Source organism: Myxocyprinus asiaticus, chromosome 43 (assembly GCF_019703515.2).
Source record: "Myxocyprinus asiaticus isolate MX2 ecotype Aquarium Trade chromosome 43, UBuf_Myxa_2, whole genome shotgun sequence".
Taxonomy (NCBI): domain Eukaryota; kingdom Metazoa; phylum Chordata; class Actinopteri; order Cypriniformes; family Catostomidae; genus Myxocyprinus; species Myxocyprinus asiaticus.
The window spans coordinates 11,056,390-11,077,523 of record NC_059386.1 but is presented as its reverse complement, the minus strand read 5'-3'; the positions used below and the strand labels follow the sequence as shown (position 1 = coordinate 11,077,523).

The 21,134-nt window shown below is 37.9% G+C and overlaps 1 protein-coding gene across 7 annotated transcripts in view; it reads right to left on the bottom strand.

Annotated features, from left to right (window-relative positions):
* arl15b (ADP-ribosylation factor-like 15b) overlaps positions 1 to 21,134 on the bottom strand; it is an 81,648-nt gene that overhangs the window by 48,812 nt on the left and 11,702 nt on the right. For 4 of the 7 annotated variants that reach the window (XM_051685435.1, XM_051685437.1, XM_051685436.1 and 1 more), the window contains exons 2-3: positions 3,296 to 3,440; positions 3,003 to 3,062 (exon numbers count right to left, since the gene is read on the bottom strand). In XM_051685435.1, coding sequence (XP_051541395.1) covers positions 3,003 to 3,062; positions 3,296 to 3,440 — 205 coding nt within the window. Of the gene's footprint in view, positions 1 to 3,002; positions 3,063 to 3,295; positions 3,441 to 5,809; positions 5,975 to 9,368; positions 10,217 to 21,134 lie in introns of all 7 variants that reach the window. The other 3 variants (XM_051685433.1, XM_051685434.1, XM_051685432.1) reach the window with 3 other exon arrangements.

Genomic DNA, 21,134 nt, shown 5'->3' with positions numbered 1-21,134 from the left:
TTAACCAAGACTAACACATGCTTTGAAGCTACACTATGTAAGACTTTTTGTTAGAAATGAAAAAAAAATCAAATACACCAAAAATCTGTCTTCCAATCAGTGTTTTTGCCTTACCACAATTCACTATGGTAAGCCTATAATAATGATATACTGTACATTTTAGAGCTGTCAGGACGGATTTCCCGGGAAATTGCATACTTCTGACATTTGTCCATGCGTGTTTACATCATGTCTGTAAATAAAGAAAAGAAGGTCCGTCTACTACAGCGCATGTATGGTGCGGTGGAAGGAGTGGCAGTAGCTTGAAGCTAAAAGCTTGTAACCACATCAAATGAGCAACTTTGATCATTGATCGTTCACAAAGGCAACTCTCTGGCGAATCACCCGTTGTAAAAAATTGCAAAAAAACTGAGAAGAGTCTGCAAGCAAAAAGGGAAAGCGACAGAGCCCGTAATAAAACACAAATCAAAATCGGTTTGGCTTTTCAGAGGTGGCGACAACTGAGAGATCTGAAAGGATTTAAATGAAATTTAATTTTAATTTAATTTAATTACCAAAACAAATGTTCCTCGCAAGTAACTTGCAATTTTATATTTCAAACATTAGAGGGCCAAAAGTTACATAGTGTAGCTTTAAAAAAAGAATTTCATTGTTATTTCATGATACCTGCATTTACTAATGTTAGCGAATAGAAACTTTTTGTAAAGTGTTGCCAATGAATTTATAGCTGTCCTCAAATTGCATACAGTAGCTGTATAAATTCTAGCTTTTATTGTAATTTAAAAGCCTAATAAATGTTTGTTGTAAATTTTTTCTTTTTTAGTAAATAAAACGATGTCAAATGAAAAATATACAAAATAATTGAATCTTTTTTTGTGGTGGGGCACAAAACTCATTTAAGAGCCGCTAGCTCATGAGGACCCAGGTTCTAGTGTGACATGGGTCATGTTCCGATCCCACTATCTCACCCCTACTTTCCTGTCAACACTTCACTTTCCTCTCAAAAGCCCAAAAATAAAATCTTTTTATATATGAAATACTGAACTACTATCCCCACCGTGCCAGTTGTTGAGCCCTGGTTACACTAACACTAAAAGCTTGGATGCAGGCACATGACTTGCCCTTTAAAAATTTGTGACTTCACTATCTCAGTTCCAGCACTTTATGAATCCAACTTTTTCTTTTCACCTACTGATCCCACCCTTCCCCTAGGGTTCCCTGCATCTTCAACACCCTCTTATTCTCATCATCACTCACTCATTCTACAGACAGATTCAGAGCTGCAGCCCATTGCTCATGCTAAAAAATGAAAAAGCGGGCCAAGATAGCAATGGGTTCAACGAGAGTCTGACATCTGAAAAATTTCCTTTGCGTGCTGCATTCAAGCACCGGTGGTTCAATTTACCTTAAGGAGAAAACTATTAGACATCAAAGAAATGAGTGCCCTTTGTGGTCAGGTCCTTATGTAACATCTGTGTCAAATAACATTCATCTTCCTTGAGATGTGTCAGATGCTGCCAACGTTTACTTTTAAAATATTTAGATGTGAAATAATGGATTGAAAAACTGTTTACATATGTCTCTGTAGGGTTGCACAACTACTGATTTTAATAGTCAGCTAGTCGAGCCCATGATTCCACTGCCCTACCCACTGAATACTAAAGTACACAATAGATAGATCTACATTCACTACAGTGAAATGGGTTTTAGCTAGTTATATGTAATTTAAAAAACAGCAACATAACACGTCATCAGGCATTAGATGGCCTGCGGTCATATAGGTTGCCATTAAAACGCACTTATGTTGTTTGAGTGGAAAATTTTGAGTGAAGGTCTGAGGGTTGTTTTGCAGAGACAGACCACTTGTTATAAATTAATGGGAGAAATTGGAATGCACAACGGTTGTAGAAAAGGAAGTCCTGCCTTTTCCAGCCAATCAGCTTTTAGATGCAGATATCGCCTCTCAATCAACTCAAGAACATGCATGCGCATTAGCTGAAACAGCCAGAAAAATTGCATATTTTAAACGTGATCAGAGCTAAAGCAGCACAATTTTTTGAGATTTCGGTCTTTCCCCATTCAAGTAGATAGGAGCTGTACTTATATGTCACTTGTATCCATAAAAAATAGCTGCCCAGCCTGCCCTATAGTGCTCCAAAGATAGCCACCAAGTGGACTGATGCCTTGAAAGGAACTTTGAGATGATTACAGACAGTCATGAGATCTAACGTGCAGGATGAAGATGCATTTCGTCAAGTCATCAACTTGAAGCACTTTTCTAATATTTGCCGTATCGTGTTCTTGAAGGAGCAAACAGCAACCATGTCAGATGTCTAGCAGATGCCTTTTTTAAATGATTATTTTAAAAAGGAGAAGAGTCATTTATTTTAATGAGTAAAGCACCACATGATTGGACGATTCCATAATATTCATCAGGAAGGCGCTACCTGATTGGTCAGAGAAACTATAACCCAATCTCTAAACCTAACCATAACAAATCAGACTAGTCAACTTCAGGCTGACAGTGCCGACAACATTAGTTACAGTCGACTGGTCTAACCCCTAGTACTGGCTAATATTAATTGTGACATACAGTGGCATTTAAAAGTCCATTTTGAAAAATGTTATGAGGTCGAATTAAAAGAAAATAATAACGATTATGTACTCTTTCTAGGTCACTAATTAACAAGCAAATCTGTGACAATTAACATTGCTCCTTTGTACAAAAGGTCTGATTTTCTTGCTTCCATAGAAACACATAGAATGTTCTTTGGAAAATACTCAAATCATGCCGGATTACATGGATCATTAGGTTTTGAAGTTGAACTTTTCACTCATATTACTATGCTGATAAAATAAGTTGTAATGCCAAAAAAAAATTTAAAAAAAAATTAGAAAAATGCACAACAGAAGCATTTTCACTAGTAGTTTCAGACATTTGTACCCCCACTGCATTTTAAAACACAAAAGTAGTATTCTAATTAACAAAAGAGAACATTTACCTCCGAGTTCCTTGACATTTAAAATGGCATTCTGGAATGGCACAGCTTTAATGCTAAAACCTGTGAATGAAAGTTGAACAAGATTACCGACAGCAGCCATGAGGGTTTTATAAAGTCATATATACACCACCGGTGCTACACTGACCTAGATTTAATCAAGCATGATTTCGAAAACATTTACTGAGCCAATATCAGAATACAAGGCAATTTAAAGTTTGCTGTAGAGGAAGTGCAGAGATCTGTGTTTGTGTTTGCAGGACATGTCTGGAATTGCTCTCTGATGGTGGGCTGACCTGTGGTAGGGACGATGCTATCTGTTGCCTCACTGCAAAGTCTGGAGAGCAGACTGGTCTTCCCAGAGCCTGTCAGACCAATGCAAACCACATCATACTCTGGTCTGGGAGGGGGAGGTCCTTTACAGCAAAACGTCCTGAAACACTGAAGAGGTAGGGAGAAGTATTGAAAGAAAAGGAATTGGAGAGGAAGGAAAGTTACATAGGTTTAGATTACTTCGATTAGTTGTTCTCAACTGGTTTTACATCGGACATCAAGTGGCATCCCAACAGTGCAACAATTACTTGAATCACACAAAAGAAACTAAAATGTCCTTAAACGGAATGTTCTGCCAAAAATGAAATTATGTCATCATTTAATTACTCTCAAATTGTTCCAAACCCATATGACTTACTTTCTTCAGTAGAACACAAAAGGAGATGTTAGGCAGAAAGTCAGCCTCAGTCACCATTCACTTTCAAAGCATCTTTTTTCTATAAAATGAAAGTGAATGTTGAGGTTGACAGCCCCTAACAGTCATAAGTGTGAGTAAATGATTACAGAATACATCATTTTTGGCTAAACAATCCCTTTGACATCAAACACTTAAATGTATAATTATTTAATAATTCACTGTACAAAAAAATTGCGGCTGTCACCATGTTTATCATCTTTGCAAGTAAACCCCAATTTAATGTACTCTGGGTCATATTTTTTTCTTTGCATAGATTTATTCTAGAGTGAGGGCATGTCACTCAACCTGTCCATGCTGGCATCTGCCTAATTTGGCTAGTTTCTACCAAGTGACAGATGAATTTAGGCCAAAATACCATATAGTCTGGCCTTTGAAATCAACAACAAAACATATGGGCAGTGTTTCTCCTACCTTTTTGAATTTGTAAAATTTTGCTATACTCCTAAGGCCAGAAACTCTCAAGCAAGCTTATGAAGATGCAAGCGCTTGGCCTATGTATTGCCATTGGTTCAGTTGTACATGCTTAAAGGGATAGTTCACCCAAATATGAAAATTCTCTCATCATTTACTCACTTTCATGTCATTCCAGATTTGCATGACTTACTTTCTCCTGCTGAACACAATTGAAGACTTATTTATTTATTTTTAAAAGAATATCTCAGTTCTTTAGGTCCTTTCAATGCAAGTGAATGGTGACCAGACCTCCAAAGCTCCAAAAAACACAAAGGCCATATAAAAGTAATCAATATAACTCCAGTGGTTAAATCTGTCTTCTAAAGTGATGTATTCACTTTGGGAGAGAAACGGATCAATATTTCAGTCAATTTTACTTGAAATCTCCACTTTTAGAATGTGAAAGTGGAGCTTTATAGTAAAAAAGGACTTAAATATCGATCTGTTTCTCAGCCACACCTACTATAACACTTCTGAAGACATAGATTTAACCACTGGAGTCAAGACATTTTTATTTGTAAAGCGCTTTTCACAACACACATCATTTTAAAGCAGCTTTACAGAAAATTATGCTTCAACAGAAAAAGCTGTACTATATAATGTCTTCGAGTCATAATAGTGCAGTTTAAAAACAAACAAAAAACATGATTGCAAATTGTGCCTTAAAATAAATAATAGAAAATACTGAGTGACTCCAGCCAGGTCTCCTAAGCAACCAAATTGGCCTGGTTGCTAGGGAGGGTAGAGTCACATGGGGTAACCTCCTCGTGGTCGCTATAATGTGGTTCGTTCTCGGTGGGGCGCGTGGTGAGTTGAGCGTGGATGCCGCGGTGGATAGCATGAAGCCTCCACACGAGCTATGTCTCCGTGGCAACGCGCTCAACAAGCCACGTGATAAGATGTGCGGGTTGATGGTCTCAGACGTGGAGGCAGCTGGGATTCGTCCTCCACCACCCGGATTGAGGCGAATCACTACGCGACCACGAGGACTTAAAAAAAAGTGCATTGGGAATTGGGCATTCCAAATTGGGTGAAAAAGGGAAAAATCTAAAATAAATAAATAAATAGAAAATAATTATATTTAGACCCCCAGTGAGCAAGCTTAAGGCAACTGTGGCAAGGAACATAAAACTCCATAAGATGTTGGTTAAAGGAGAAAAATAACTTTGGGGGAAACCAGGCTCATTGTAGGGGCCAGTTCCCTTCTGGCTAAACAGCATGAATATAATGGCAATATAAGTTATTTATGTGTAGTACAAGTCAAGATTTAAAATGAGTAAACTAAATGAGTGTTAAGGGCCAGTGTTTAAACAAAAAGCTATTGTATTAACTGTAAGATTAATGACTAAAATCTTATTATTTACATTCTTAATTAATTTTGGAAGTGCAAACAGGTGCATTGTCTATTGTTATTTGGCTGATGAAGGCTACAATTAATTTGTTATCTACGTATTCCATTTTAAGAGTGTAGTCCATCCTTTGACCAAGGTGATGCAAGCAGAGGTCAGTAAGGTGCACTGCAGTTCGACTGCAAGCTTGTGGCAGATTAATTTCCAGTGGAGTCCATTTTAAGTCCAAGTTTCAGGCAGTGTCCAGTGAAATATACCATGTCTGACGGTTGGTGCTGGCATCAGTTCATCCTCTGTGAAGTCATCGTAGTAGACTGAAGTGATATCTGGCTGGCACAGGCTGCAATTAGTCGTCATCACTCAGCAACATGTAGTAGTGGGAGTCAGACATCAGGTAGGACCGGAGCTGGATCTGGCAGGCCCTGGTAGCATCAGGATATGTATCCCGAGGTTAAGACAGGGAAACAAATAGAACAATTAGCGTAGATGCCATTCACTTTAAAACAGGATTATAGAATATGAGATGTGTTTACAGTTCCACCAGACCTAACTAATGCAGCATAACTATGAGTTGATAGATAAATTAGGTGTATGCCTGGCTGAAAAGATGAGTCTTTAGTCTAGACTTAAACTGAGAGTTTGTGTCTGAGTCCTGAACCATCTTCAGAAGACTATTCCATAGTTTAGGAGCCAAATAGAAAAAGGATGGAGCTACCTCCTTTTGTGGATTTTGATATTCTAGATATTATTAACAGGCTAGAATTTTGTGATCTTAGTGAACATGATGGAATATAGCGTGATAGAAGGTCACATAAATACTGTGGAGCTAGACCATTCAAGGCTTTGTAAGTAGTTAGAAGTATTTTTAAATGAATACGAAATTTAAAAGGTAGCCAATGTAGCGACACAAAGATTGGGCTGATACGATAAAATTTCTTGGTTCTAGACAGCACTCTGGCAGCTGCATTTTGTACCAATTGAAATGTATTTATGGAACCTGCAGGACATCCTCCCAGTAATGCATTACAATAATCTAGTCTTGAGGTCATGAACGCATGAATTAGTTTTTTCGGCATTAGAAACAGAGAGCATGTGTTGTATCATTGCAATATTTCTGAGATGGAAGAATGCTGTTCTACAAACATTGGAAATGTGGTTTTCAAAGGACAGACTGCTATCAAATATAACACCTAAGTTCATCACTGTAGAAGACAACGTGGCAGTACACCCATCGAGAGTCAAATTATATTTTAGTGTCTTATTTTTAGAGGTTTTTGGTCCAATAATTAGTACCTCTGTTTTGTCAGAATTGAGTAGAAGGAAATTTCAAGTCATCCAATCTTTGATTTCATTGATGCACTCTGCTAATTTGGAGAATTGTGAATTTTCATTGGGTTTCGAGGAAATATAAAGTTGGGTATCGTCGGCAAAACAGTGAAAACTAATTCCATGTTTCTTGATAGTATCTCCCAAGGCAAGCATATATAAGGAGAAAAGCAGAGGCCCAAAAATGATCCCCGTGGTACTCCATACTTAACTTTAGTTTGATTTGACAATTACTCATTTGCACAGACAAAGTGGTAGTAGTCGGATAAATAGGACCTAAACCATGCTAATGCAAGTCCACAAATGACAACATAATTCTCAAGCCTATCCAAGAGAACTTTGTGATCTATGGTGTCGAAGGCAGCACTAAGATCTGAAAGCACTAGAAGAGAAATGCAGCCACGATCAGATGATAAGAGCAAGTCATTTGTAACTCTGATAAGTTCAGTCTCTGTATTGTGATGGGGCCTAAATCCTGACTGAAATTCTTCATTTATACAATTTGTTTTGTAAAAATTAACAGTTGGGAGGTCCTTACCTTTTCTAGTATTTGACACAAATGGGAGATTTGAGGTCAGTTTATAATTAGCCAACTCTCCAGGATCAAGCTGTGGTTTCTTGATAATAAAAATTGCTATCTTAAATTTTCTTGGGACATGCCCTAAGGATAATGAGGAGTTAATAATATTAAGAAGAGTTTTCAGATTACAGGAAACACTTATTTTAATAGATTGGTCGGTATTGAATCTAACATACATGTTGCTGATTTTTATGTTTTGATAAGTATTTTTTTTAGCTCTTCCTGTCCTATGACAGCAAATGATTGAAGCTGAACTTGGGGAATAATATGAGACACTGTCTTCAGAGGTGCTACTGCAGATGGTTGCATGATTCCAATTTTGTTTCTGATGATTTCAATTTTATTAGTAAAGAAATTCATTAAGTCATTACTCCTGTGCTGCAATGGAATATCTGATTCAGTCAAAGCTTTATTCCTAACTAATTTATCCACAGTACTGAATAAACACCTAGGATTGTTGTGGTTATTTTCTGTGAGTTTTCTAAAATATGCTGACCTGGCAGCTTTTAGAGCCTTTCTGTAGCTAGAGACACTATCCTTCATTGCACCGCGAAATACCTCTAATTTTGTACTCTTCCACTTGCACTCCATTTTTCAAGCTGCTCTCTTGAGAACATGAGTGTGATCATTGTACCACGGTGCGGGGCATTTCTCTTTAATTTTCTTTAATCGAAGGGGGGGTGACACTACCAAGAGTGCTAGAGAAGACTGTATCTATATTTTCTGTGATTACATCAAGTTCTTCTAAATTTTTTGGTTTACTGAGTATTTGAGACAAATCTGGAAGGTTATTAGTGAAGCTATTTTTAGTGGTCGAAAGAATAGCTCTACCTGAACAACAGTGTGGTGTAGATTGAGTAACATTAGCTGATCGCAGCATACAAGAGACAAGGTAATGATCCGAGATGTCATCGCTCTGCGGCAGAATTGCTATATTATCAACCTCTATTCCATATGACAGAATTAAATCTAGTGTATAATTATGGCGATGAGTTGATCCTGTCACATTTTGTCGGACCACAACAGAGTTCAGAATATCGATAAATGCTAATCCCAGTGTATCATTTTCTTTATCTGTGTGAATGTTGAAGTCACCATCAATTAAAGCTCCATCCACAGTAACTACTAGATCTGACAGAAAATCAGCAAATTCTCTAAGGAAATCAGAATATGGCCTTGGCGGTCTTATACTGTAGCAAGAACAAAAGATGACAGAGATTTTTTATTTATTTCTGACGATATCACATGGAGTTTTATGGATTAATTCTATGTGGCCTTTATGTGATTTTTGGAGCATGAAAGGTCTGGTCACCATTCACTTGCATCGTATGGACCTACAGAGCTGAGATATTCCTCTGAAAATCTGCATCTGTGTTCAGCAAAAGAAAGAAAGTCATACACATCTGGGATGGCACGAGGGTGAGTAAATGATGAGAGAGTTTTCATTTTTGGGTCAACTATCCCTTTAATGTGGGTTCTTGTGTTACTGAGGTGGTCACAATCCTCAGTACACAAGGGGGCGATAGAGTTACCATCAAACGTCTGTGTCATTAAACTGGATGTTATTATTCAGGAAAGTTGCTTTAAATATATTGACCTAACCTTACTTGTGCAACAATATTATCTTCAAACTGTTGCTCCATCATGACAGTAATTGCTTCAAAGAAAAACTCAACGTAGAAGTGGACAGTTCACACTAATGTTCACTATAGCGCCCCTTGTGGCAACATTGAGAATGCAACGCATACTTGCATTATGTTATGAATTGGGGTCTGACACATTTTGGATTTCAACAATGCATTAAATTGAGCTTGTGTAGCTAGAAGCATCTGCGTTCACGTACTTAAAAGTATGTTTTGGCATTAGCTATGCAATTATATGGTTAGTTGCATTTAATTATTTACATTTACCATTGTTTTTTCCCTGCTGTCCGTGACACCGTCAGAACAGACCTGCGACCCATTTTTGGGTTGTGACCCAACAGTTGAGTACTCCTGATTTAGATAAAAACTTCCCACTTGTGTTTGTTTTTGTGATTGCTTTCACGACTTTTGGCCTGCGATTCTACAAGTGAATTTCTGTGGGTGTATATGTGTATCACTGTAGAACCAGAAACACATCTCAAAGCCATCTCACATCTGTTGACACCATCTGGTTCAGCAAAAGTTACTGCGAAAGAAAAAAACAAAGTCTACCGCACAGTGCCTCCATTGAAATCATATGGGCTGAAAGTTACCACAGTGTTCTGGAAGAAGTAAGTTCCCCAATACATTTCGCAAAAAAAGAAAGAAAGAAAAATCCCTGTTTTCTGTAAGCTGTTGTCAGAGCCCTTCGGTTGACGTCATGACACTAAGTGATAAAGCAAATAAAAAAATTGGGCAATAAATTTCAACACCGCAAAGTAGAACTAACCACCAAAACACAAACACATAAAGAAAGACTTCTAACACAGATCAGATCACTTAACAGATCAAAAGCTTCCTACTAAATAGCCTAAGCGAAGAAGATCAATGCCGGAGAGGCCCTCTGTTTGAGTACATCTGACATTAATAATACGTGAGCAGAAGACATTGTGTGTTGCTTTACATTAGGATGGTAGGGTTAAAGGGAACTTAATGCAGCCAGGCCCTTTCAAGTAAAAACAAATCTATCAGTGTATTTTTTCTTATTTCCCTTGATGTCTGTTTCTCCCTGTCTGTCTCCTTTTTGAGTCACAAAACAGAAGATCTGACATCTGGTTGGCTGTGTAGAGATGTATCTATAAAGACAGAGAGAGAGTATAGCATGAGAGCAAAGTGTATAGTGTCATTTGAGACACAGCTATTAAGTTGCAGTGTACCACTGATAACAGGATTCTGGCTTCATATAGAGGTATACACCGATCAGCCACAACATAAAAACCACCTGCCTAATATTGTGTAGGTCCCCCTCGTGTCACCAAAACAGCATCAACCTGCATCTCAAAATAGAGAATTGTACAGAGTGGTTATCTGAGTTACTGTAGACTTTGTCAGTTCAAACCAGTCCGGCCATTCTCTGTTGACCTCATGACAGCTTATGCATTTGTTTGTGTTGCATTTATACATTATAAAGCCAGAACATGTGACTGCAAGGAAAACATGAGGAAGGCGTGTGGGGTTCATTTAAAATTTAATGCAGACTGAGTTTGGGTGTATGATTAGCAAATGCTGCCCTCTAGGGGACACACTGGGCTTTACACCAACCAAAGCCAAAGAAGTTGAACAACACAGTGCTCCTTTTAAAGAGCAAAAAGGATGGAAATATACCAGTGACTCTAAACAAATTACTAGACATGTGCTTCAACCCCTTGTTCAAGATACAATTTAGAAAAAACTGACCCAATTTACTACACTACATGTACTATTCCTTTAATACCACCCTTTACTTGTCACCTGAGAGACAACTACTGACCCACTTTATACAAGCTTTCTGAGAAACAAAAAGAAAATAGCCTACAGGTTTTTCATGAAAAAAGAACCACAAATTCGATATCCTTATTTGAACAGGAAGCTCCTCAGTGGGTTAAAACTAGAAGCACGTCAACAGACACAAGGTGGCAGCACAAAATGATTCCCGCTTTTTCCAAATCATGTTCTTCAAACATCTGATAGCATATCAAGAATTAACCTATATGCAAATGACTCAAAGTCATGACTACAGCAGAAAGAATCTTTGTAGGATTAAAAATATGCAAAAGTGCTCTATCATGTAGCCTAGAGATCATGTTCTTAGGTAGGAGATGAGCAGTAATGCATTTTGATGTAAAACAGGTTGGACATGTAACTGATGATCCAAGTTTCTAGGAAAAGCCAGAAGTCAAGAGTGTGTTTTGATCTCTTCTTTTACTTTTTTGAGTGCTTCATTTTTAATTACTAAAAATGAAATACCACTACCCTCACTACAAATCGCATTCGTTAAGAAACATAATTTGGCCATTTAGTTTACTTCTCAGTAAAACAGTAATATTCATTGGAGAAAAGATGTGGGCGGGACTTGATTTTATCCTTAGGGAAGTGATTGGATTGTGAAAAGAGAATAGATGCAAAAGGTTAAAAAAGGGCTTGATCACCTCAACTATAAAAAAGGAAAATAATTGCAGAGGAAGAGCAAGGTATTACATTTTTTTTAAAGGTTACAAAGATGATTTTTTTTTTCTTTGGATTGAGGTGCGCTGAATAATCGAGATCATAAACATGTATTAAGAAAGTAAATTGGGTCAATTTTGCTATTGGATCAATTTTAGGAAAAGACAATACAGTAGTCAAGAATGTGTTATGAAGTCTTCATTTATCACAATAAAAATGGAGAACTCTGTTTCTAGAACTTTGTGCTTGAACTTCTAACTAAGGAAGAGGAAAAAGGATCATACTTGGGTTGAACATGGTTAAATGGATTATTTCCAGTTTAAGAATGGAAATATTTGTTATTTGCATATTTGTTTGATTACTTTTATGTCAAGACATAGGACATTACCCTCAAAAAGGAAATTCCAGTGAAGTTTTGTTTGCACAATTACAAAAGTTCTGTCTGATAAGATGAAGGCCTGAAATTAATTTCTTATAATTGGGGTCAGGATAGATGGCATATTTACTTGGTTGAGAGTGAAAAAAGCTTTATTGAGTGCTTCATCTTTAATAGCTAAAATAAAAACATCTACCTTCACTAAGGTCTACAGAGGGGATTTGTTCTCTTTGGAGGGAGTAGTATGTGTGACAAATACATTCAAACTTTTTCACCTAAATGTTTGTATCTTTCAAGCAGACCAGCTTTTCTCCATATTTACCTTTAATTTGGTCATTTTATTCAAATTAAGTATACAGCCTACATTATGATCTTTCTTTTCAATCAGTTATAATAATAATAGTAAAATTAATATAAATTAATGATATTAGTTTATTTTTAATGTATTATTATTATTATTATTTTCAGTCAGTTCTTTCTTAACATGATGTAATCGTATCTTCCATTTATATTATTGTTCTTGGCAGATATTTTCTTACAAAATTGACTTAATTATTGAAACTGTGAAGTCAATTTAAAAAAAATTATATTGTACATTTATAGTCACTAGGCTCTCTTCACCCTGAAGCTGAGCAGCTCTGACAGCATTAACAACAGCCTTTTTACTGTGCAGTAAATCATCGCATTTAATCAGTACAAGCGAGCTGCACAACCAGGGGCGTAGAAAAACAAGCAAAACAAGCAAGTACAGACATCCCCCCATTATTTATACCATAATCAATGGAAACATGTAAATGCTTCACACTGCAACCCCCCAATGTTAAAGCCAAATATACACCCTTGGGCACAACAAAACTAGATCGCGCTGATGTTGCAGACTTGCAGTGTAAACAGTTTTGTTGCTTATAATGGGAGTAGTTTAGTGTAACCTACAAGTTATAGCAAATAAATGTGTCCAGGAATTCCCACTTTGTAAAATGGAAATGGAAATTATTTGCAAATCCTGCACCAAAGGCTCAGAAGTGGATCAAGATCATAATCAAAGATTTATAAATATAGGCACACGCAAATGAGATTTGAAAGCTACAGCAGAGAACAAGAGGGCACGTAGACATACATACGTCAGTCATACGTCTTAGGCTGCTGCACTGAGTCTTGTTATTTCAGTGTTTCGCCTTTTCATTATTATAGGCTGTTATAATGTAATCTGTCACAAAAGTATAAAAGATGGAATAATCAAAATATAAAGCATCATATTTTGTCATTTTGTGAACACTTGCTGGCCAACTCAAATGAAAAAAATATTCAGGAAGCGTGTCTCTCCGCTTGTCTTACAGGTTACCGTAATTATCTTAATATGCGAGCACGACTGTTTGAACACGACTGCTTTTTTGCTATTGTTTGTACCGTGTATTTGCAACCCGCAGTTGTCTTGACAGGATAGACCATAAATATTGCATTTTTAAAATGCAGTCTTAAGTTGAAAATAGTTTTGAAGATCTTTCATTCTGTTCCATTCTGTCAAGCTGTTTGAAAGGAGTTTTTAGCGCTGTCTCTGCCCTGGACCAGAAGTCACAGTGCACTGTGTTGGAGTTTGGAGGTTAACCTGTCGAACCAATGCTAGCATTGCAGCATTGTTTATCAGTTTGGTTGCTATGAGGAGTCTCTGTTGACAATCAAGTTACCACTCAAAATCAAAACGTAATCAATCTCAAAATTGTCACGTCACTGAATTTCAAATTTAGTGAAAAGTCACTTCACGCATGATCATTATCAATCATCGTTTTCATTACTGATCATAGCTGTAACATCCGAGTATTCAGGAAGTCGTGCCCATCCCTAGTCCAGAACATCACAGATAATCACCATCCGATAGTCTCCAACAACAGTGCAAAGAGCAAACACATCCAGTGGCCAAAATGTGTGGCGCCCTTGGCTCAGTCCCATCACAATGGACTGGAGGTGGTTTCACAAGTTGTTTGCCCCAGAGGCATCTTCATCTGGGACAATGCCCACCAATGCCACTGACGCCCTTCCTACTCTACAGCACTGTTATCTTAAATTACCTTGTGGTATCCAGGTAAAGACATGCTGGGCACACTGCCAGCTAAAAAGGGTGAACAAACGGAAACAGGAAGGGCCCAAATTGATTGATGCCATAACAGGAGGACTGGGAGGAAGAGGAAGTCCCATGCCTGTAAAGCACCAGAGACAAGCTGGTGTACAATAACCCAGATCAAAACCAGTAGTCCCATGCTTGTAAAGCACCAGAGACAAGCTGGTGTACAATAACCGCAATCAGAACCTATCTGTTCTAAGACAAGTATTGAGAAAGTGGAAAAAAAATTCATTGTAGATTAGTGTTTCCCAACCCAGCACTGCATTATTTTGTCAGAAAACACAGCTACTTCTTAATAGTTGACAATGGAGAAAAATGAGTTTTGCCATTATAGAGTGTAGTTCCAGCATCTACCAGCAGGGTCAGGAGACTGGGAATGGGAATGTGCTTAGCAGCCAATTCCTGACCCCCTGGTTAAATCGGGTGTATTAAATAAGGGAGACAAAATGTGCAGTCCGGGGATGCTCCAGGAACACGGTCGGGAAACACTGTCAAAGCTGCTTGAACTTTGTGCATTGCAGAAAAAGAAACTTCTTCGCATGAGTTCGCGTTACTGCTCTACTGCCTTTGCATGAATATGAATGAAAGTGAATGAAGCACATAAGTCTAGATGCACCTTTGAGGATGCATCAACTTTTCAACCATTTAACGAACCCTTTGAAGATTCAAGGGGTAACAAACTTGGCTTCTGTAAATAAGATTCACTGTAGGAACAGATTCCATGTGACAAAAACACATTTCAAGCCTTAGCACCATTATACAATACAGTCTGTATGGATTCAAAGCTGTGGCTCAGCGGTAACCAGAGAACTTTCACTTGGCCTCTCATGTTGACCCTCCATGTTTCACCCGAGGTGATTGGATACACTGTGAATATCTTCCATTTAACTGTACTGGAGTTTTGAGTCAACAGAGCACATGGGGATTTGCACAGTATTATTACTGTAGCAGGATAAAAGAGAAGGGCTCAACAATGCCCAGCTAAACTGGAACTCCCCCCTCTGCTCTGGCACTGATGGTGTTGGCCTGTAAATCTTCACTATTACCCCTCCTTCAGTATTTAAAGGTATAGTTCACCCAAGAATGAAAATTATTACACTTATTTTGCCACAAACCCATATGACTTTCTTGTTTCAGTGGAACACAAAGTGAGATGTTAGACACAAGGTCAGGGAATGGCAGCCTCAGTTACTATTAACTTTCAATGTATGGAAAAAAAGATGCAATGAAAGAGAATGGTGACTGAGGCTGTCAGTCCCTAACATTCTACCTTTTGTGTTCCACAAAAGACAGAAAGTTATTTTCATTACAAAAGATCTTTGTTTTTGAGTGAACTGTGCATTTATATTAAATAACTACCGTCTGAGATTGGAGATTAGAGGAACACTTCAGATAACAAAGCTATTCTCGGTCCTTAGAAACCATCGAACAATCACATCATCTACAAGGTCAAGGCGTGCCTTAAATAACTGTTTAAAGGGATTTTATTTAGACTTTCCCAGGAACAAGTGAATGACTTAAGCAATGGCTTGAGTTATGGTCTCAGAATCTGGAATGGCAGGGGCAGTCTACAAACCCAGTGCAGTGGGAGCTCATACAGGAAGTTTCTTTTTGTTTTCCCATTCCGTGCCTATTTCCACCCAGTTTCCACCTTTGGTGGGCTGTATTTGGAGTAGTATCCTGTTTGGTCTGACGAGGCTCCCAATTTCCAGCAGTTTCTGGGCCCCATTGAGCACTAATCATATCGGACTGTGGGATATTTCCCCGCTAGAGAGGAACATTGCAATCTAACTGCCACATCCTGGCTTATCAAAGCACGGAAGTGAAGCATGCAGAATACATGGTTACAGTCTCCATTCCAACACCAGCCCGGCTCCTCAGCGGGCCGCCGTCTGCCATAGGAGATGTCCACCCTCCTACTGTTATGTATGGAACAAAGGGCACTTGGTAACAATGGGTCTCATTCCCTAATAAATTTGTGCAAGTTGCATACTTACATGCGCAGAAAACGTTCTCACGTAAAATGTTGGTCAGATTCACAACAGGTGCATATGTACATACATTCGTTTTTACTCTCGTTTTAATGTTGATGACCCCAAATTATAATATATGAGGTAGTGCATCCCTGCAGTTTTTGATTTGCATAAAATACACCCAAACAATCTCCACATAATGGCGTTCTCCCTTAAAGCATGTCATTTTCAGAAACAATAAAACATAATTTACATCTTTTATTTAGGCCCAAACTACATGTGATTGGCCTCAAAGTGTTTTTACCCACAAAACAGCCGCTCTGTGGATGTGTTTTGAAATCTAGAGATCCCAGGAGGTCAGTAGTTTCTGAGATGCTCAAACCACCCCGCCTGGCACCAACAGTTATTCCACAGTATAAGTCAATTAGGCTAGATCACATTTCTAACCCACTCTAATGTTTGCTTTGAACAACAAATGATCTCTTCAACCATGTACATGCTTTTATGCATTATTTTGCAGCACATAGTTGTCTGATTAGATTTTTTTATTAAAGAGGCCATATTATGTTCATTTACAGGTTCATAATTTTATTTTGGGGGTCTACTAGAATAGGTTTACATGCTTTAATGTTCAAAAAGCACATTCTTTTTCTCATACTGTATATTGCTGCAGCACCTCTTTTCACCCTCTGTCTGAAACGCTCTGTTGTCTCTTTAAAGCCTCCCTTTCCGAAAAGCCCAGTCTGCTCTGATTGGTCAGCTGGCCCGGTCTGTTGTGACTGGTCAACCGCTTGGAGCATGTGTCAGAAATGTAACGCCCCTGACCATAAACGAGTTTCAGCTCCCGAGGCTTCCAGAACAGTGCATTCCTGAGGTGGGCATTATGCAAATGTGTTACATAGTGACGTAGCTATGTCACGGAGTAATTGCTGGACTGGCGTTTCAGGCAGTTTAGGAGCAGTGTTGTCTGTGGGAGAGAGTAACTCCCTTTGGCGTGGACTTTGTGCTTTGTAACATTGCAGACCTTTTACATGCACAAACAGCCATATTACACACTAAAGAAAGGAAAAATCCCAAAAAGCATAATAGGGCCTCTTTACCAATCAGGTGTACCTAATAAATTGGCCACTGAGTTTAGTCATCATTTTATCCAAAGTGACCTTTATTCAAAGAATACTTATTACAGGGACAGTCCTGGTGTGTTCAAGCCCTCCTGTAAAGTTCGTACTTACAAGGAGGAGATCGGAAACAAGATGTGATGTCGCATTGAAGTGATTTTAGTTGTAAAAAAACGGACCGGTTGCAAAAGACTGTCGCTTCAAAACCAGCTAAATGAGTCTTATTTTCTGGTTATTCTTCATTAACAGTATAAAAAAAGCATAAAAACTGCACAGTCTAAATCCACAAGTAAAACTGAATTATTACCAATAACAATTTGCTTCCGGCATGATTGTTAAATCAACAACTTGGAAAGTCGGGGCTTAAATCCCGCGTTTCCCACTCATAATTATGACTTTTTGGTGGCGTTCATGTGCACTCAATTCATAAATAAGATCATTCCGACAAGACTTGAACACACCATCTGCCTGGAGCTATCTGGGTTCAAGTGGCTATTAGGGCACAATGGTCATAGTCACTAAGGCTGAAGTGCTGACTATGACACAAACCACTTTAAACTAGTCTATAAACTAAGGTCACTATCTGAGCAACATCAACTTCAAATTACTATTGATACTAATTTGACATTAGTAATGTCTGACAAATTTTTTCAGGGACTGTCACCCTAGAGCAATCTGAAGTACCTTGCAAAGGAGCACTTAAAGGGCACAATGGTGATAGTTGATGAGGTCTGAACCTACAACATTTTATCAGTCCAGGACTTGAACCTATAAGGGAATCTTTAGGCACCTCATGATTTTATTTCAATTCAGTGAGTCATAATTAGGCCTGTGTTTAAAATATCGATAATGCTGCTTCTGTATCAATATTATACAGCACAATGAAAGTTTGAGTGTAGCCCATCACGTCACGTGACGCAAGTTGGCTGTTTCAATTACCTGAGCAGTAGTGGACCACCACATTTAAATTGGATGAGACTCTTCCTCCTATCATCAAAACTAAATACAACATAAACCAGCATAAACACTTGTTGAAAGGACGGAACCTTTGTAATGTCTCCGCCCGGAGTCATCACACAGACGCACTTCACAACACACACACACCAGAGCCCTTCTACCAAGTGAAGCCTACAAGCTTAGCATAAAATATATAACACGGCATTCCCATAGACATTCTATGGGTGCTAACAGTGTGTAGAAGTATGTTGTGTTTGACTTATGTTAAGACTCACATTGTTTAATTCAAAAAGCTATTCCTTACCTGGTGCACACTTTAAAAACAGGGTTTGATTTTGAGCTAGAATATTAGAAGATTAGAAGAAGAAAGGGACAGTAAAAGTAATTTGCTTTGTTGAGTTAATTATTTTTTGGTCACACTTATATTTGGTGTCTTTAACTACTATGTTCCATTAACATTAAAATATATCCAATACAATGCATTTACTGTGTAACTACAATGTTGTTCTGCAAAATTCTCATATGATTCACATTTGCTGCTACTGAGGTTGAGGTACGGGTTGGTTTAGGTGCAGGGCTAGGGTTAGGGGTAGAGGTAAGGTTAACAGTGTAACTACAAATGCAACTAAATGCAGGTACTTTACATGCAAGTACAATGCAACCACACAGATGTACATATTAAGTACACTGTATCAAATGCTTAAATATACAGTAATATATAAAGTGTGACCGATTTTTCTTTTCTTAAAGGGCACCTATTATGGTTTTTAAACATGCCTAATTTTGTTTTAAAGGTCTCATACAATAGATTTACATGCATCCAAGGTCAAAAAACACTTTAATTTGCTCATAATTTAAATTGCAGCATTACCTTTTTTTCCCAGTGTCAAAAACGACTCGTTCAATGATCCGTTCTAAAGGATTCATTCTAAACTCCTCCTTTCAGAGAGCCTACTCTGCTCTGATTGGTCAGATGTCCCAGTCTGTTGTGACTGGTCTACCGCTTACAGCGCGTGTCGGAAAGGAAACAGCCACTACCATATCCGAGTTTCTGCTCCGTCAGAAAAAATGTCTGTTTTACCTTACCAATTTGATCCCGAGTCCGACAATGATACATCGAAAGATCAACCCGAACCACCATCGCAAGCACGACGAGAACAGGACATTTCTCAGTGGTAAGTTTATATGTAGTTTGACAATAACGTGAGTTAACCGGTTAGCAGAGGCTAACAGCTAACAGGCTAACAGTGTGCACTGGCTGTACACGTATACAACACAAAACTACGCATTTGGAACACTCGGTAGAAAATATATACATACAAATAATTAATTATACTTACAGGTTGTGATCCAGACGAGCAAGATGGTCCAAATAAAGTGGGCACAGCCCCATGTTTAATAAATAATCGTTTTGCAAATCCCGCGTTGACTTCAGCTAGATTGGAGAAGCAGTCGTCAGTGAAATGACGGGAACACAAATGAAGGTTGGAGTTGAACTGGTTTGGTATCGTTTTAAAAATGAACTCTAACCACCGATGCTTTACATCCTCATACTTTGGTAGTATATGCAAAGTGGTTTTGCTTTGGCAGCGCAAAAATCAGCGTCTTCTAGACATGGCGACAACAGGAAGCTAACTCTTTCAGGGCAACTATTACTGTAGTGTTTGAGGGCGGGTCAAAGCTGTTCATGAGCAGCCAATGAAGACCAGAGGTGGGTTTTTTGTTACCAAATTATGTAGGTTAGTACAAGAAGTAAGTCTAGAATTACCAACGGAATTACTGGATTACCAACGACTCGTTTCAGGTGTTCAGAAACGGTTATTTCTTTTTGGAGTCAATAACTCCATTTATCATGCACTTTGGTTTTTGAAACTTTGCAGACTTTTTTACTTTCACAAAGAGCTGTATAACACACTACATGAAAGGTAATATTTGAAAAACCACAATAGGTGCTCTTTAACTTTATGGAACTTATTGTGTTTTTAATGGGGCATGCAGTTTACTATAAACAACTGGTATACTAAATTATGCTCAGGAGAAATTCAGTTCAAAATTAACATGTCGTTGCCTCTGTATCGTGATGTGTATTGTGACATTGTTGGTGATAGCCAGCCCTATAATAATGCAATTACAAAACAAGTCTCACCAATCCAATTTTTAGCAACAGCATAGTGCCTCAAATCTTTTCAGCTTACAAATTCTGAGAAAAGATTCTGCTTAACAGTCATACCAAAATGTCTGATCTGAGCCACCAATAGAAACAGAATAAGAGAGTACAATAATCTAGTAACAGATGCAGCTCTGCGGCTTTCATTTCGTATAAATTGAACTGTTGTTGTTGTCAGTCATCTTCTTTCTGTGGCTATGATTAAATGTTGATCACTCTTTTTTTGTTCTCCGCTTTTAAATTTATCTAAAGGCTCCTGCATATTTTTGTTTGCACAAACACCACCCTATAAACTCACCTTTCTGGTGGTAGCCTATACTGTATGTCACTTCAAGTGCACTGTTCGTGTTATCTTTGCAGTGTTGTACACCACATGGCACTTATCTGTAATTTTTCATTCTGCTTATGTGCTTTGAATAAAAATGTATATTAATAATAATCAAATTAAAAGTCTGATTATGCATTTTTGTGGTTCAATGTAGGGATGCACCGATACCACTTTTTCTCTTCCAATCCGATATCGGAAATCTCAGTATCGGCGGACACCGATCCCAAGCCAATACCAGTTTTGTTTTTTGTTTTTTTTGCATAATCAGTTTAGAATATCTTTACATTATTGTGTGGAACTAACTGGGAGTACTCTTTAATATGTAAAGAAACACAAACCTCTAACTACACATTATTTCAATATATACTACCGGTCAAAAGTTTTGAAACACTTGACTGAAATGTTTCTCATGATCTTACAAATATTTTGATCTGAAGGCATATGCTTAAAGGTTTGAAATTAGTTTTGTAGACAAAAATATAATTGTGCCAACATATTAATTTATTTCATTATAAAACTAAAATAAATTAAA